Source organism: Danio rerio, chromosome 8 (assembly GCF_049306965.1).
Source record: "Danio rerio strain Tuebingen ecotype United States chromosome 8, GRCz12tu, whole genome shotgun sequence".
In the NCBI taxonomy this organism is placed as follows: Eukaryota; Metazoa; Chordata; class Actinopteri; order Cypriniformes; family Danionidae; genus Danio; species Danio rerio.
The window spans coordinates 9,077,501-9,095,570 of record NC_133183.1 but is presented as its reverse complement, the minus strand read 5'-3'; the positions used below and the strand labels follow the sequence as shown (position 1 = coordinate 9,095,570).

The 18,070-nt window shown below is 35.8% G+C and overlaps 1 protein-coding gene across 4 annotated transcripts in view; it reads left to right on the top strand.

Moving 5' to 3' along the window:
- hcfc1b (host cell factor C1b) overlaps positions 1 to 18,070 on the top strand; it is a 61,342-nt gene that overhangs the window by 7,463 nt on the left and 35,809 nt on the right. For all 4 annotated transcript variants that reach the window (NM_001128537.1, XM_005166699.5, XM_073909678.1 and 1 more), the window contains 10 exons: positions 1,397 to 1,605; positions 1,694 to 1,778; positions 3,943 to 4,049; positions 6,875 to 7,054; positions 8,866 to 9,189; positions 11,026 to 11,177; positions 12,123 to 12,317; positions 16,074 to 16,298; positions 17,847 to 17,957; positions 18,060 to 18,070. The exon at positions 18,060 to 18,070 is cut by the window's right edge. In NM_001128537.1, coding sequence (NP_001122009.1) covers positions 1,397 to 1,605; positions 1,694 to 1,778; positions 3,943 to 4,049; positions 6,875 to 7,054; positions 8,866 to 9,189; positions 11,026 to 11,177; positions 12,123 to 12,317; positions 16,074 to 16,298; positions 17,847 to 17,957; positions 18,060 to 18,070 — 1,599 coding nt within the window. The remainder of the gene's footprint in view (positions 1 to 1,396; positions 1,606 to 1,693; positions 1,779 to 3,942; positions 4,050 to 6,874; positions 7,055 to 8,865; positions 9,190 to 11,025; positions 11,178 to 12,122; positions 12,318 to 16,073; positions 16,299 to 17,846; positions 17,958 to 18,059) is intronic.

The window sequence follows — 18,070 nt, the reverse complement described above, 5'->3', positions numbered from 1 at the left end:
TGGGGTCAATTTAGGGCTGTATATACTGGCAAAATAAAATAACATTTTACAAACAAAAAATAAAGTATTGAGCAAAAAGAAATAAATGCAAATCTTTAAAAGTCGCAAAGCCAAAAATAATTTTTTGAGAGAATAAAATAAAATTTGCAAACATAAAAAGAACTGCAAATAAAAATCAACCAGTGAAAAAAAAATCTGAAATATTTGTGTATACATTATAGAGTTGAATGCGTGTATTCAACTGAGTTTGTGATGCTGTTTTCACTTTGCACTTCATGTTTTTGCGCGTTTCACTTTGTGGCCCTGATTTGGCAAGGGGGTGAAGTCAGAGAACTTTAAGTGCAAAGTGAAAACTGCATCGCAAACTCACGGTTGACTAAAAGACAAATCAAAATGAGCATTGCAATTGACTTTATATCTAAAACCAAACCATATTGGTGATCACAGTTAAACCTGTTTGCACAGATTTCTTTATATAAATCAGATAAAGGAGAGAGTCTTCCTTTTTTCAAAATATATGAAAAAATAATATATTCTCTAATTTAAAATATAAAGCCGATCACATATCCACAGTGAAGCTTTAGGTGACGCCACTGATTTCCACTCAAGTATTATTCTTCTCCTTGCTATCAAAGTAGCAAAGCCGATAACATTTTTTTTCTTGTTTGTCAACAATATCTTGTTTTCTGGTACATCACAAATAGTTAACTTTACACCAGGTGTTATCTCTAAATTAAAGTCATAATTTAATGTTTTAAATAATTGTGCTCAATAGTCACTCAACTTTTGACAAGCCCAGAACATATAGAAAAAGTCTGCCTTGTCACTTTTACATCGATCACACACCTCATCAGTTAAAGGATATATTTTTAAGAGTTTACATTTTGTGTAGTAGGTTTGCTGAATAATTTTAAATGGTATGAGATTGAGGCGTGCACAGGAAGTGGGTCCATTTACTCTACTCAGAGCCTCTTCCCATATTTCATCAGGTATTTCAGTACCAATGTCCTTTAACCACTTTCCTCTAATTTGGTCACTTAAAGCCTCATTTGGAGACACAATATTCATGTATAATGCTGCAATTTGATCTTTAAGAGCAGTCGGAGATTGTAGAATTGTATCCAAATATAATGTTAACAAATACTTGAATTTGTTTTTTTTTACAGGAAAAGTCACATTCATAACTCTGAAATTACTCTTTGTTTTTGATAATTATGATTTTATTTTAGTTCAGTGATTTCAGTGACTTATTAGTTTAATTTATTGTGAATTTAAAGTTTATGTCAGTTAAAGAAAATGTTTTTGACCAATATTTTTAGTCTTAGTTTTATTTATTTATTTGTTTATTTATTGATTTTCTTACTTACTAAAACAACCTTGGTGCCTATGATCGTAGATACCTGAATGACCTCTACACACTGGAGTTGCGCCCGGGGTCTAATGTAGCAGGCTGGGACATCCCGATTACATACGGCGTGCTTCCTCCTCCCCGTGAGAGCCACACAGCTGTCGTCTACACAGAGAAAACCTCCAAAAAGTCTCGTCTCATCATCTACGGCGGCATGAGTGGCTGCCGTCTTGGAGACCTCTGGACTTTAGACATCGGTGAGAGAAAGTGTTGGCTTTAGAAATGTGCAAAAATCAATTCAAGCCCATGCTGTAGTATTAAATAAATGTGTGCTCTGTTTTATAGATACTTTAACCTGGAACAAGCCTGCCATAAGTGGTGCAGCACCCTTACCCCGCAGTCTCCACTCGGCCACCACTATAACCAACAAGTGAGTTAAAACTTTCTCAAGCTTATTTAAACGTAAGGATCCAGTCCAGGGATCACCAAACTTGTTCCTGGAGGTCTGGTGTCCTGCAGATTTGAGCTCTAACCCTAATCAAACACACCTGAACAAGCTAATTGAGCTCTTACTAGGTATACTTGAAACATCCAGGCAGGTGTGTTGAGGCAAGTTGAAGCTAAACCCTGCAGGGACACCGGCCCTTCAGGACCAAGATTGGTGACCCCTGATCTAGTCTTTAAAATCGGAAATGATTGGGCAGTGTTGTGTGTAATTAGTTACAAAGAAACTAGTTGCTGGAATTTAATCACTGAAAAAGTGATTACTGTTCATTTTTTAGGTTGTTTAATTACAGTTACTTATAATGTACTTCTCTTAAATACTGTAGATAAATTTAACAGTTCTGTATGAATGTTCCGAAAAGCAAAGTGCTTTTTTATATGCGTTTTGCCTGATTATTGGATTCTTCAAAGGTTTTTTTTTTCTGAAAATTGCACATGCTTAATGATTTAAGAAATTAATGATTTAATTGTACGAATTAGTACGAATGGCTGCATCATATTTACAGAACATTTACTGTCATTGCAAAATTAAATTTTATTGAGATTAGGTATTGCTATATGAATACAATTTTACCAGATGTTTTAAAAGCGCTATTTTAGAAAGAAATTTAGAATTTATACTGATGATGCTGATTTTGAAGGGGTGCAAATCATAGATGAAAAAATAATCAACAAATTGCAAGCAAAAATAAGTACAAGAGAGCAAAGAAAAGAGTAAAACAAACAGCGTCATGGTTTTCTAGAATGTCAAAGTTTTCAGATATCAAATAATCAAATGTAATGTAAAATAACACTGCATAGACCTTATTCTATTAGTGATTCAGAAGAACAATTTTTTATTAAAGTTACAAATGTACTTTTTTGTGCCCGAATGCTTCAATGTCTTTTGAAATGCCTTAAAACAAATGCAAATGATAAACTTTCATTCTGTTTTGGTTAAACTTTGGAGCGACTTCACAAATCTCATATATTCTCAACTATAGTGCTGATTCATTATAATTCAACTCAACATTGCAAATCCTGCTATGTAAATATTGCAGGCGATATTAATGCAGAAACAATATATTGTGCAGGCCTAGTATGAATGCAATATAAAGCATGTATGAAAGATAATTTCATTCCTTATAAATGTTTTATATTATTAAAAAGCCAGTAATATCTTTATATACAGTTTGACTTAACTTTTGGATCTTTAATGCACAATGTTAACGTACAATAGCTCTGTAATTAGTCAAATAATTTTTGATCAATATTTCAGCATGTAATAGGTCAGATTAACATATCTTCGAACTATTAAGCTAACCCAAAAATGATTTGGTGCTGTTATGAACTCCACATTAAATACAATGTGAATATACCTATACTTATAAAAAGCACTCCAAAAGTTTAACTGATAACTAATTATTTACTATATTTTGAAGTGCTCACAATAGTAGTAGGTTTATTATCACAATGTATTGAATGATTAAATATTGGCATATGCCTATATGCAGCATTAAAGTGGAGATTAAAGCATTATTTATTTATTATTACTATTTATTATTCATTTATTAGTTACAATAAGGACTAGCTATGCTATTGTGTTAATGTAATACATTTGTAGTTAACCCTTGCCTTATGTGGCATTTAAATTCTTTGTTTACTGCCCTTGCTTATGTATTTTATTCTTGAATAAAATATAAATAAAATATGAGTGAATAAATATACATTTTACTACATATTTACTATTTTATGAAAACAAAGAGCACTTTAATGAATGTTTTAAATGAACATTTTTAAGTTATCACAAACTGAAAAATTATATCAAATTTTTTTTTATGTAAATTGTATTTATTACTATTTATTAAGTCTGTATCATTGATCTAAAGATAATATTGTATAATATTTTTATCTTGCCATGGAATAGCCATAAGTTGCTAAATGTTGCAATAAATAAACCCAAATATAACCAAAGAACTGTTGTGCTCAGTTGTGTGCAGTTTAGTACTTCTTTACAGTTTGTTTGTTTTATTTTTGTCACAGAAGTAAAATAGTTGTGAATGTCCTCCATGTTGACTATTTGTTCTAATTCTGGTCTTGTGTTTCTCTAGGATGTTTGTGTTTGGTGGATGGGTCCCTCTGGTTATGGACGACGTCAAAGTAGCAACACACGAGAAGGAATGGAAGTGCACAAACACGTTGGCCTGCTTAAATCTGGGTAATCTACTTCCATGCCATGTATCACCTAGATATCTTCAAAGGAGTTATATGCAGATATCTCTGGCTGTCATCAATGCATGATGATGTCTTTCAGCACAGCACTAGCTCAGCATATGTCTGAGTCAAATATAATGCAGAAGGCTTTATATGGGGTTAGGAGAATGGCTTCTGATGCTGCCTTAAAATGCTGCCTTTGTTTATTAGTAGGCTTTCAGATTTCAGCAGAATGTAGATCCTTCCATTTCACGTTTAGTATTTACTTATGTTGTATATGTGTTTAAATGTATTTTTTTCCTCAAAGATGTTTTTATTGAACATGTTAAATATGAAACATGCAGTACAAATAGCTCTTCACTTTTTCTTTTGTTTTTTAGACAACAAACAAAACCTGTCACAGGTTGCCAAGTGAGAAAAAACATATCAGTACAACCTCTTACAGTGTATCGTAATTTTTCTAAGGTCAAGTGGTTTAAAAGTTCCATGAGCCATAGCTGAAAGGTTGGGGGAAATTTTTAATTCCATTTGAGCAATATTAATCTTCTAGCCAAAAGTGTAGCAAAGCCAATCACAGTTATCTTCTATTAAAACATGAGGACTGTTTAATACCAAATATTAAAATGATGTTCTATGTTAGTATTTAGTGCATCAGAGAGAAATTTAAGTATTAGCTGCCAGAGGTCCTTTAGTTTTGAACAAGATCAAAACATCCGAGATGGCTGAGCTGACTCAACGTTACATCGTTCACAATTAGGCTCTATTTGGTTTAAATTTAGCTAGTTTCATTTTGGACCAATGTAATCTGTGTACTAATTTAAATTGTATAAGGGTGCTTTCATACCTAGACTTGGGTATTAGTGCGGTTTGTTTGGCATATGTGAATTCAGCAGTTGTGCTCTGATCCGTGCCAAAACAATCGTTCTGAGATAGCCTGAATAAGGTGGTCTTGGCTTGATTGAAATAAACTCTGGAGCGGATCGATTGTAGTGAGAAAGCAAAATGATCCAACAAACTAACGAACCAGGACTGTATCACAGTATAAAGAGAGAATTGCGAGTTGGGCGGGTTGTCATTCCTACCGGTAAATGTGTGTTGCATGTCAAACACGAAAGTAAAAGCATGCTGAACTTTTAATGAGAGCTGTTTATCCGTTAGGAAAATTACAAAGGCTGTTTATGAGAGTCTTGCTTTTTATGTATTTGTTGATTTATATTTGGTGAAAATGTCTTTGGGTGTCAAGATTCAAGATTAAAGATCTTGTTGCTCATTACCATAAATTAAAATAAGAATGCATGACAGCTGAGCCGGAGCTCTGACCAATGTGAGAAGAGTTTACCTGCACTTGACTTGTTTTAGCTATTTTGATCCATTTAGAAACTTTGCCGTGAGAAAGCGAAGCGCACCAAGAACAAAGAGCAACATTGTAACAATTTTAATCCCTGTTTCAGAACAAGAGAATCGATCTACAGGTGTGAACGCACCCTTACTCTGTTTTAAACAAATTGAAGATGAGTGAATATTTTCTAAAACGGATTGCCACATGTCTTCTGATTATTCTATCTCGAGATTCAGCATCCATTTTCTTTTTAATTGCACTGTGGCTTCCACATTATAGAAATTAATTACAGAATGTATTTTGCCAGAAACTCCCTTTTAGTATGGGCTTAGATCTATAACGGAGTCGAGAAGGAAGGTAGTGATGAAAAATGTGGCTCATTGAGAAAGACGGCTTCGAAGCTGGAGATATCTAAAGCAGGGGTTCTCAACTTGTTAGGCCATGGGACACACATTTTTACATGGTCATCAAGCCGCGACCCAAATTTTTAGGAACTATAAAACAATTTTAGGAATTATACTTAATTTGTATTTATTTGTTTACATACACAAGTAATGACAGATAAATCATAAGAAAATCACCAAGACTTACAAATAAACAATATTTTATTGCTGTCATTTAACGAAATATATGAAATTATAGAAATATTACAAAGTTAAAATGACAAATACTGTAAAAAGTGGTTAGGGTAAGGAAAGGTTCAGTTAGCATGAACTAAACTGAACTGGTAATAAAACATGTTGTCTGGTTTCTAAATGTCGTTTTAATTAAGAAGGTTTTGTGCTCTCTTGTGAGAGCACCTCGCTACTTATGACACACTGAGGCTTTAAGTCTTTTTTTTGTCGTCAATATATGTAAATCCATACTTTACATATTCCGGGTTGTACTTGCGCTTCGACATTTGTTGCTATAATTAAATGAAATTTCACATGTAAAACAGTAGGGTGGTCATGCACGCATTTCAAAATAAGCCAAATTGAGTTAAAAATTTAACTTTTGTTGTAATTTTGTCCACACACTCCGCGACCATTTTCAGTGGTCGACCCACCAGTTGAGAAACACTGATCTAAAGATATCAAAATTTGCAGTTTGAAACATGACATTTACTTGTCGGAACAAAACAAATTGTCCATCAATAAACAGTCTTTTAATGACTTTAGACCTTTCATAGGCCAGATATTATAAATGTATAATACAGTTTGTAAAGTAATTTTTTTCTGAATTTTCTTTGAGTCCTATTGTAGCTTTGTTTGGCATACAAGCTTTCTAATTGACTTGATTGGTTTTCCTTTTAAACTTTTAAATAAACATTTTACATTATTGATTTACGTTTTCAGTCTCTATACTCTTCAAATCTTCAATAGATAATTTTGAAAAATCTGTGCGGAAATAATAAAGAAGTCAGAAGATTCTTTCTGGCCCTGCTTATTATGTTTCACAACAAAGCTTATATGTTTTATCATGACTGATCTTGACCTTTTTTCTTTCAGACTCGATGTCCTGGGAAACAATCTTGATGGACACTCTCGAGGATAATATCCCAAGGGCTAGAGCCGGACACTGTTCTGTGGCGATAAACAACAGGCTGTATGTCTGGAGTGGACGAGATGGTTACCGCAAAGCCTGGAACAACCAAGTTTGCTGCAAAGATCTGTGGTATTTGGAGACCGGTGAGTTGAGCTGATACTTCAGTGTAGAAGAAGATGCCTTCATATGGCTGCAGAATATATCATTTTAGCATCAACATCGCAATGTGCATGGATCTAACCCAATGTCAAGTAGGGATTATTGTTGATCAGAAGCCACAGTTTGAAACACTTACTAAATGTTTAAATGTGTATGTATAGTTTGTATTAGTTTTTTTCTGTTAAATATATCAAGTGAGTTGAAAGCATTCAGGCACAAGGAACTAACAATCATAGCTTTAACAAAGATTAATTACGTTTCATTGATAATACTGAAATTTGTAATTTTGGCTGTTCAAATGTAAAATGAATTTAACGCAAGACAAAAACTTTTTAAATTCAAAATATAAATGTTTATTAGAATTTTTGTTTAACTTGTAACAGATTTCTTCATGTAAACAACATGTTAACCATCAAGATCCTGGCTTGACGGCCATGTTTAATAAAGAAATTAAAACACAGGCATGTTAATGCCAATTGAACTTCAAAACAATCAATATCAATAAAGAAAAAAAAATTATTTCCATGTTGGATTCTAACTGGACTGCAAAAAATGCCAAAGTACAGGCAGTGCAGATACGGAAAATTAAAAATTATAATAATAATAAAGTATTGAATACAAACAATTGCACCCATTGTAAAGTTGTATTGCTCTGAGTTTAGAACGTTAATTATAAAGTAGAAACAATTTTACTCAGTCCTCTTTTACATTCAGTCAGTTGCTAAGACAGTCCAGTCTGTTGACATTATCGGGGGACAATGTGGCCCTTTTCTTTTGAATGATGCGAGCTGAGAGTGCAACGCAATCTCACGGCAATTCATAACTTTTTGATTTGGTGGCTACGGACGTTTATGCAGGTTTGTTGCTAAGAAACGCGCACACAGACACACACATAGACAATAATTCTCTGATTTTAATATGATTAAGATAATACTCGTATTAAGAGTCTACCATGTAAGCAGCGATTTTTGTCTACCTTAAAGGACCACGAGTCATGAAATGCGGAGGTTTTTCTTTCTGTTCGCCATGCGGTATCAAACTCCATAAAAAGAGAAGTCGAAAGTTAAAAATGAAACGCCCGAAATTGCATGAAACTCTGGAGAAAACGCTGGAGAGCCTGGTAATTCCACATTAATTGTTTTATACTGAAACTTGCCTTCAAAAAGCGCTTCCTTGGCCTTATCCATATTTTTTTGCATGTTAAACGCACGTCGACCACAACAGGAAATAAAAAACAGCAACTGCGTTAATTGCGTAATTTTTTTTAATGCGTTAATTATTTTAAATTAATCGCATGTGTTAACGCACTAATTTTGACAGCATTATATATATATATATATATGTATATGTGTGTGTGTGTGTGTGTTTGTGTGTATATATGTGTGTGTGTATATATGTATATATATATATGTGTGTGTGTGTGTGTGTGTGTGTGTGTGTGTGTGTGTGTGTGTGTATGTATGTATGTATGTATGTATGTGTATATATATAAAATATGATATTTTTTATATATATATATATATATATATATATATATATATATATATATATATATATATATATATATATCTATATCTATATCTATATCTATATCTATATCTATATATACATCTATATCTATATATATATATATATATATATATATATATATATATATATATATATATATATATATATATATATATATAATTTAATAATTTATTGTATACATTTTTCACAAATAGAGTTTTCTATCCATCTGGTAAAATGTATTAGCATATTTAACAATATGCATTATTCTTTCTGTTATTATCAGATCGTCCTCAGCCTCCGTCCCGTGTGCAGCTGGTTCGTGCCAACACCAATTCTCTGGAGGTGAGCTGGGGTGCCGTTCCTACGGCAGACACGTACCTGTTACAGCTGCAAAAATACGACATCCCTGCTGCGACAGCTGCCACGTCACCAACGGTTAACCCTATGCCGTCTGTACCCGTAAACTCACCCAAAAGTCCGGTGCCTGCCGCCGCTGCTCCTGCAGCTCAGAGTATGCCACTCTCTGGGGTCACACTGGTGCCACAAGTCCCTTCCCCAACCACCGCCATGCCAACCAGCCCGCTCGCCGCCTCTCCTCGTGGACCAGGTACAAATGTCATTTTTGGCCAAAAAGCCCTTTCACATTTCCAGGTTTCTCAGCAGCGGAAGTTGTCATAAGTCATCTTTGCACAGATGATTTAAGGTGGCCTGAAAGCAGGTCAGCTCAGTATTCAGTGTAAAGATGCTTAGATTAAATGGTTTGTGTAAATGCACATTTTTAACATATATGTCGCTTCAGGTTTTGGTTTTGCTTTACCGCCTTTACTGTGTAAAGATACTTTTAGTTGGGTAAATAGGAGAGTACCATAAAAACATTTTTATGCATTTTTATTTGCTTAAATAATAAACAAACAAACCCAATAGTGTATTCATGACTTGCAAAACCAACAAAAAAAGTAGCTTTATACGGCGGTCTTGTGAATGAAGAGTCAAGTTTGAGTGATTTACATGTCATGTCAATGCAAAGATGTGAATAGACATCCTGTGGTACGTTTCGCGTGAATGAGATGGCGAAAATTTGAGCGGTTAAGGTTTGATGACCTTAACGTGCAAGTCACTCGAGTTTGAAGTTTGGTGGACATTCGCACTGCATTAACCTATCATGAGCTTGCTCTTGTAGGGGAGTGATTATGAATCCTCCTCCTCCTCCTGCTAGCACTGAGAACTCTGGGATCAGTTGAACTTTTTAAAAAGCGTTTAAAGACACACCTTTTTGGTCAAGCTTTTAATTAACAGTATTAGTGTTTCTGTATTTGGATTTTTAATTTGTTTTAATATTTTTTAACATGTCTTCTTTTATTTTCCTCTGTTCTTTTACTTGTTTTCTCTTATTGTAAAGCACTTTGTGACTCAATGTCTGGGAAAGGTGCTATATAAATAAACCTTTACTTACTTTACTTACTTACTTGACAACAGCTCATCAAACTGGGCTGGGCTTAGTCGGAAACACCACTGGAAGCCTCCGTGATTCAGGTATAGTTTCTGGAGGAGTTGATGAACTCATAGGCTGCAAAAGGATCTGAAAAGAATCTAGTGGACTCAGTCACAGTGTCGAACAAATCTATGCAGTTTTTCAGCCTTCCTAAAGCACTTGAAGCACACCTAGTATCTCAATAAAATCCATGTTAATCATTTAGCAACAAAGCTAGAGTCACCTGGCAGACCTAAGCGCTGCCCATGACGCGAATCCTATTGTGAAGTAAATTTGACGTGCGATTGAAGTGAATTTGATGCGTGAATATAACAAGTAAGCTCAAAATGTCTACTTACGCAAGAATATCGTGATTTATCCGTTCATGCCATGTCTGTAGTGAACCCAACATAAAACTGAACACCAGTCAGAAGAGAGAACAATGTCAAATTCACTGTCCCGCCATAGATGCTACTTTAGAAACGCGTGTTTTTTTTTTTTTGTAATTTGATAAAAAGATGATGTAATACGAAGGATAGCTTCATAAATGTACATATTAAATCTAAATATTTTAAATTTCCAAGTACTTAAGAGCCTTTTGGTGCAATTTTAGAGTATTTATCGTTGATGAAATTAAAACAACTTATGACTTCTTATCAGTGTTGTTGTTATTATTTGTATATTTTGTACAATAAATTATTAATAAAACGTTGTGATTGTAAATTATACATTGAATATTTACTACAAATGTAAAATATGAATATATCTAATGAATATATCCAATGCTGCTGATTTAGCATTAAATCATAAATAAATAAATCAAGGATTTAAGATGTAGATGACCGTTAAAACACGTCGTCACAGTCTTGTCACAAGGGTCCAGCACCAGGCTGCTTCTTGTAAAGAGAAATATTCATATTTGTGATTCTACTTTGCTTATAATAACTTATCAATTATTGTTTTCATTAACAGCTATTCTTAAGGTGGCAGCGCCTCATTCTACCCCTGGAACTTCAGTCGTTACTGTGCGTCAGGCCACACCAGGAGCAAAATCCCCAGTGACGGTTACATCACTTCCTGCAGGTGTTCGTATGGTTGTTCCTGCGCAGAGCACACAGGGCACGGTATGAAGACATTCACTGTCAATGTAAATCTTCCTTTAGGGCTCCATGATTAATCTGAATGAAAGCAAGTTTGAGAATAGTTTAACATCATTACTAAATTGCAATGAAGTATTTTGTCATGTTCTATGATTCTGAACTTTATTAATAATAATTTAATGATTTTTTTTAAAGGTTCATTAATAATGTTTGAATCAGACAAGTGGGCTTACTTTTAGCTTTTTTTATCATATATAGAAAAAGCTAAATTGGCGAAGTGTATTTTGTAATTTAAAAGCATTTTATTGCATTTTCAAGCCTTTTGTCAGTAATGCACGAGACGATAAAGGTTAACAAGAACATTAAAAACAAATCAGGTACACTTTAAAATAATAGTCCATTATTTAATGTTAATGCATTTACTAACATGAACAAACAATTAGTAATACATTTATTACAGTACTTATTCATCTTCGTAAACCTTAGTTAGGTTTATTTAAGTTAAATAACGTTCGTTAAAGATTACTCATATTAACTCGCGTTGCATCAAGCACACGTTAACAAGCACAATATTGGATTTTAATAGTGCATTAGTTAATGTTAAAATATGCTTAAAGGCTTTACAAGATGATTCATATTTAATCTGAATAAATACATTAACTACATAAATAAACATAAATCGAAATAGGAACAAAAGGCTGGTCATTTGAAATTTTTTTAAAACTATTCATGTACTATAAATAGTTGACTATACACAATCTAAATACTATATGATATACAGTACAATATTGCGCAAAAAGAAGTATTTATGGAAAACAGTGCAATATTTGTGTGTTCAATGTGAATTGTTGTGATCGCTTGTAAACATTTGCTTTTCTTACTGAATCTCTGGAACATGGAGTTTCAAAGAGTGTCTGGTCTATATGTGCACTTAAGCCCTTTGTTTCCCTTTGTTGTTTTGGTCTGTAGCCAATCGGCAGCAGTCCTCAGATGAGCGGCATGGCTGCATTAGCTGCAGCTGCAGCCGCTACACAGAAGATCCCACCTTCCTCCGCGACTACTGTGCTAAATGTTCCAGCCGGAGCCACTCTTGTGAAGACCGTCGCTGTGACCCCTGGATCCACGACTCTGCCAGCTACTGTCAAAGTAGCTTCACCTGTTATGGTACGTGTCGGATTGCATGATCGGACTCTTCTAAAGGACGCAAAAATCACTTTGATAATAGGTTTAAACACAGTTGTGTGGCAGCAGTGTGTGAATATATCCAGTCTCTCATGGTACAAATTTCTTCATGCAGAAACACTTTGATTGACATTCTCCATTTGTACATGTCATCAGAGAGGGGAAAGCCCTGTCCATTAGAGTGATAATTTATCTCTCAATAGAATAAACAGCCCTGAGTGAGAAGCAGCCCTCTGCCATTAGTTTTCACCTGCTTGAAGATAGTGTCAGCGACTAAGAGGAATAAATATATGTGGAGTTTTAGGATGCGCTTCTTTTCAGTTTTTCACCGAGATTACTTTAGTCCTGTTTTGAATCTGCCACCATGTTGATGCATAGGCATTTGTAGCTCCGACCTCTTTTGAAAAAGCACCATCTCATTTGAATTTAAAGCGACAGTCACATAAATGGCACAGATTAGATCAAAGTCTAATGCTGAGCTCAGACTGCACGGTTTTAAAGTAGTCACATCAGAGATGTTTTCACTCTGCATTACTATCTGGGCTAGCATTCCTCACTGCTGTGTTTACACTGCAATATGGATCGGCGACAAGGGGTCCCACACTCCACACTGCATGACTTTACAAAAGGAGAATTGCTGACAACTTTGTCTTTGTCCGCAAACTCCGTCTCACAACCAAACACACGTGAGAAGTGACATGGAAACAATGCGAGGTTGTAGTATATTTTTTGTTATCAACAACATAATGGGGAAGAAGCCTTTAGCGAGATAAAAAATTTACGTATTTGTTCATTTGACTTTTGCAGGGAATTAGCAATTTCTCCTCAACTTTTTTCTTTTTTGACCTGGTTGTGGTATTGCTCAGTTGAAAAGTCAAACAGACACGGGTGCTCCTGCCAAATTTTCTCTAGTTTTGTCTGTATTACTTGGGTCCAAATAAACCCAAAAGAAGCCTGTTTAACTTCTTCCCCAACCTCCCGCTGGCCTGTAGATACCCATACTAGTGGATGCTGCTCTTTCATTGGCTGTAGGTGATAGCCGATGTTATTTTCAATCTGAACACATTTCACACAGCATGATTTTGAATCACAGACAGCTCCAGATATTTAGCATGGCAAATATCTCATGGGTGTTGGCGACTCATTAGCCCCTTTCACACATACAGACCTTTTCGGAAAATTGCCGGCAATTTTCCGGAAAGGTTGTATGTGTGAACAGGTCCTTTTTGAAAATACCGGTAAATTCGTTCTGGCTATTTTCCGGAAAGAGAAGTTGTAACATTACCGGCAATTTGCCGGAATGCTGCGCTGTGTGAATGCAGAAGGAAGATTCCCGTAATAAGCTCGTGCACGTCTAGAACGTGCTGACGTGAGACGTCTGCTTTAGCCAATCACAACAGTCAGACGCATTTACGTCTGCGCGGTTTGCGAGGATAAAAGCCTTTGAATATTTTTCCAGACACATTTAGCTGCTAGAAGTTAGTCAGATCACGTTTATATGTTCTTCTTAATGCCAACTGTATAAATAATCATCGATGAGATGCTTATGATAAGCCGTTGTTTGTTTACCTTCAAGCTTTGCTTGTGCCTGTGAAACAGCCTGTGAGCGCCTGCACACGCACATATTATGAACATCTCGACATGCGAAAGTGATCCTGCGAAAGTTGTTCACAATATTGATCATCCACAGAGTTTGTAATTTAGTCAAATGTTTACAAAAACAAGCGCAGCCGTTTAAAGCTCATTTGTGGTGAATGATGTCAGAATTTACCGGTAGTTTGGAATGGATGTGTGAATGCTCTTTCGGAAAATTTCCGTAACGTTCTCGCCTGTGTGAACAGCGCTTTTTTCAATATACCGGTAAAGTCTTTCCGGAAATTTTCCGGATATTTACCGGTATCACTGTGTGAAAGGGGCTATTGGCTATTCTGCTGAGACACTGCTCGCTGCAGAGCCATTTGAGCAGAGCTGAGCTCCAGCGAGGGGGAGCATGAGCTCTCGCTCCTCCTCCTATAAGCTGTTTTAATGCGTGCACCAACCCCACCCCTAACCCTACCCCCAGTAACATCGCTCGTAGAAGAAGTGCAAGAAAGGAGGAACGAGAGCTCAAGCTCCCCCTCGCTGGAGCTCAGCTCTGCCCAAATGGCTCTGCAGTGAGCACCACTTGATTCTGCTTGCAGACAGGAGGTTAAAGCCTGGTTTATACTTTTGCGTGCCCCACGGCGCCTGTCTTGCCTGTTGCTGTGCATTTATACTTCTGCGCATTGCATGTGTTCTGTAATAACACTTAAGACGCTACCTGGCAGTAGGTGTTTGTTCCTCTGTGTCGTCTTTTTTTTTTTTTTTTGCTGGTGTTTTGTTTTTTCTGTACGCTACCTTAATGTACAAGTGGCTTAAACTCACTCATTTTGAGGCTGGAATCGACGGACATGCAACAACTTTAATCATAAGGTGAACACAAAACATCAGTCTCTGTCCGGAGCTTCGTCATAGGACTCCACACTTGTAAACACTCGCTGAAGTGGGCTCGCGCAGCTTTCACCTCCACCCGCACTCGTCAGCGCTATGCATTGTTGCAACTTTCAGTAACAGTTTTTGAGAGGTGCACGTCGGCAAGGGCTATGCGACCTGCGTAGGCTGCACTGTAACATATGCGTGCGCTTGACGCAGAAGTATTAATCAGCCTTAAGTAGCTGGCTGTCTGGTGCAGTCACAACAACCTGGAGCTCAAAACAGTGGAGATGGTAGTCGACTACAGGAGAAGGAAAGCATTGTGGCAGCAGTGGAGTCATTCAGGTTCCTGGGCACCGCCATCTCACAAGACCTGAAGTGGGACACTCACATTGACTCCATTGTCAAAAAAAAAGCTTAACAGAGTCTGTACTTCCTTCATCAGCTGAGAAAGTTCAACCTTCCAAAGGAGCTGCTGAAACCGTTCTACACTTCCATCATTGAATCATTCTCTGCACGTCAATAACTGTCTGGTTTAGCTCAGCTACCAAATCCGACTTCCAAAGACTACATTGAATAGTTCGGACTGCTAAGCAAATCACTGGTACAACCCTCCCTAAACCCTCTCCAAAAACTGTACTTATCCAGAGCAAGCAGAAGGGCTGACAAAATCCCTCTGGATTCCTCACACCCAGCACACTGCTTCGAGCTATTAACTTCTTGTGGACACTACAGAGCACTGCGCACCAGAACAGGCCGACACAGAAACAAATCCATCTCCTGAACATTTGATAGTAATTGTGGAACAAACATCACTACTTGCTATACACTTTAGACTTTATACACGTGTAGACTTATGTAACAACCTACTCAACATGTCCATTTGCAGATAACAGCTGCACATATAACGTTGGGCTAAAATGATGCAGTCTGAACCCGGCATAAAAGAGGTAGATTCAATAAGCTATAAGAAATAGTGTGTGTTGTATTTTAAGTTGAAACCTCACATACATACTGTAAAAAGGGGCATAATAGGTTGCCTTTAAGCAAACAGTATGTACTGTGCAGCATATTCAGGAAATAGAAAGACCATCTGACTGATAAAATGGATTATTATTAAATTAAGATGTTTTCCTGCAGGTCAGCAAAAGCTGCTTTGTGTAATGAGTTCTAAAATAAAACCATAATCAACTTCCCTTTCTGGCATCCTTCTGGACATGAATCATCCAGATTATTCACGTCCTGTCTACTGATTTAATGCGTCTTTGTTCCTACTTTCCATTCCAGGTTACTAATCCTGCGACTCGGATGCTAAAAACAGCAGCAGCGCAGGTCGGCACTTCCGCCATCTCGACCCCCAACACCCCGACTCGCCCCATCATCACTGTGCACAAATCCGGCACAGTAACCGTAGCCCAGCAGGCCCAAGTTGTTACCACCATGGTTGGTGGAGTCACCAAAACTATAACACTTGTCAAGAGCCCAATAACAATGGGTGGCAGTGGTGCTCTGGTAAGAACAGCAGACTTTTTTTTCTCTGTATCAGATTAGGGCTGCTAGATTTTAAAATATGAGTAAAATAAATAATAATAAGTGCTTTATAGCTATGCGCAGTTATTAAATGAAAGTGCCTGTGATTTAATTGAAATAAACATGCTGCATTTCTTATTGCAGTGTTTAGGATCACAGTAAATTTGCTCTACAAAAACTCTGTTCTGCATTTGACTTGAGATTGGATATTATTGTATATTTGTGAAATCAAGATGTGAGTGAAGGGGAAGTGTTTGTAAATTAGCTGTTGGACTGTAAAGTATACACATAATGAAATAATCACTTGTAATACTACTTTAGTTTTATAATAGTCTTAGGAATAACAGAAAATAAATTCACTTTAGGGTGATTTTTGAGTCTTAATTTGGCCACAAATTTTTCTGTTTCAGCAAATGGGATGCACATATTTTAGGAAAATGCTTGCGAATTTAAAAAAAATTCAACAATACACTCTGGGCAAATTGACTACTCTTTCGCCATGTTCGGGGCTGTTTTTTAAAATAAAAAATCTCTAAGTTTTAGACCTTAAAAAGTCATACATTTACTGAAATTTTGTGTTGTGGGTCTTAAATCTTTTTTTAATCGGGTCTTAATGTATTAATCTATTGCTACCTGATCTGGCCAACATCCATACAGCAATCCATCTCAACAAAATTTAAACTTTATTTTAAAAGGTCATTTTTAACTCTGTTTACCATAATGGTTTAATTATTTTCCTTACAATAACATTTGTTTAAAAGTGCTCCATGTATTTACAGCTGAGGACACCAACATGGACAGATTGCTGTGCATAGATTTTGTTTATTGTAGTATTTAAAACTTTTAAAACGTTTTGTTAATTTTTTTATTATTTTAAGAAAAAAGTCTATGGACACAAGTAGAGCTTGCTTGTTTTTACACTATTTAAAAAATATTGTATTATGAAATTATTATTGTATTAATAAATGTATTAAATTATAATTGTAAATGATAGGGCAAATAAAAATCTTTTCCATTTGGGTTATTTGAAAAAATTGTTCACATTTAGCCTGTTATGAGTCTAAAGTTTCATTCATAATTGTCTTAAAAATGTCTTAAAGTCTTCAATGTAACTTTGTTACACCTGCAGAAACCCTGACATAGTATATTTACGCACACGCACTATAATCTGCTGTTTTACTTCATAGAACTCCATATAAATACCATAATGTTTTTTTTTTTTTTTTTTTTTTGCACGAGCCTATCTAAAGGGTAATGCTGCCAACTGATGAACAACAGTAAATATGACACATTTTACCTCTTCAGGGAAAATCACTAATAATCAAGAATGTATGATTATATGGTGTCAGTGCTTTGCAATTAGAAATGTCATTATAATGGAAGTCAACTGGCAATTATCATAAACATAATGAAAGGGTAGTCAATTTGAACAGTACACAAGTGTTAAAGCAATGTTATTAAATATGTATAAGCTACTCTTTAAAACAGCTTTTTTCTGAAATAAAAATGTTGATTTGTTAATCCCTTTAGTATTCTCAGCTCTCCAGCCTTGGGAAGGTGATGTCTGTTGTCCAGACTAAACCAGTGCAAACATCTGCAGTCACCGGACAGGCCGGAAGCAGTCCTGTCACTTTGATTCAGGTCAGCACTGCTGCTCATTTTAAATCCATGGATTTCTAGCCTAAACATATGTGTTATTAATTTAAAGAAAGGGAAATTTATGCATGACTTTTTTTTCCTTAGACTAAGACGCC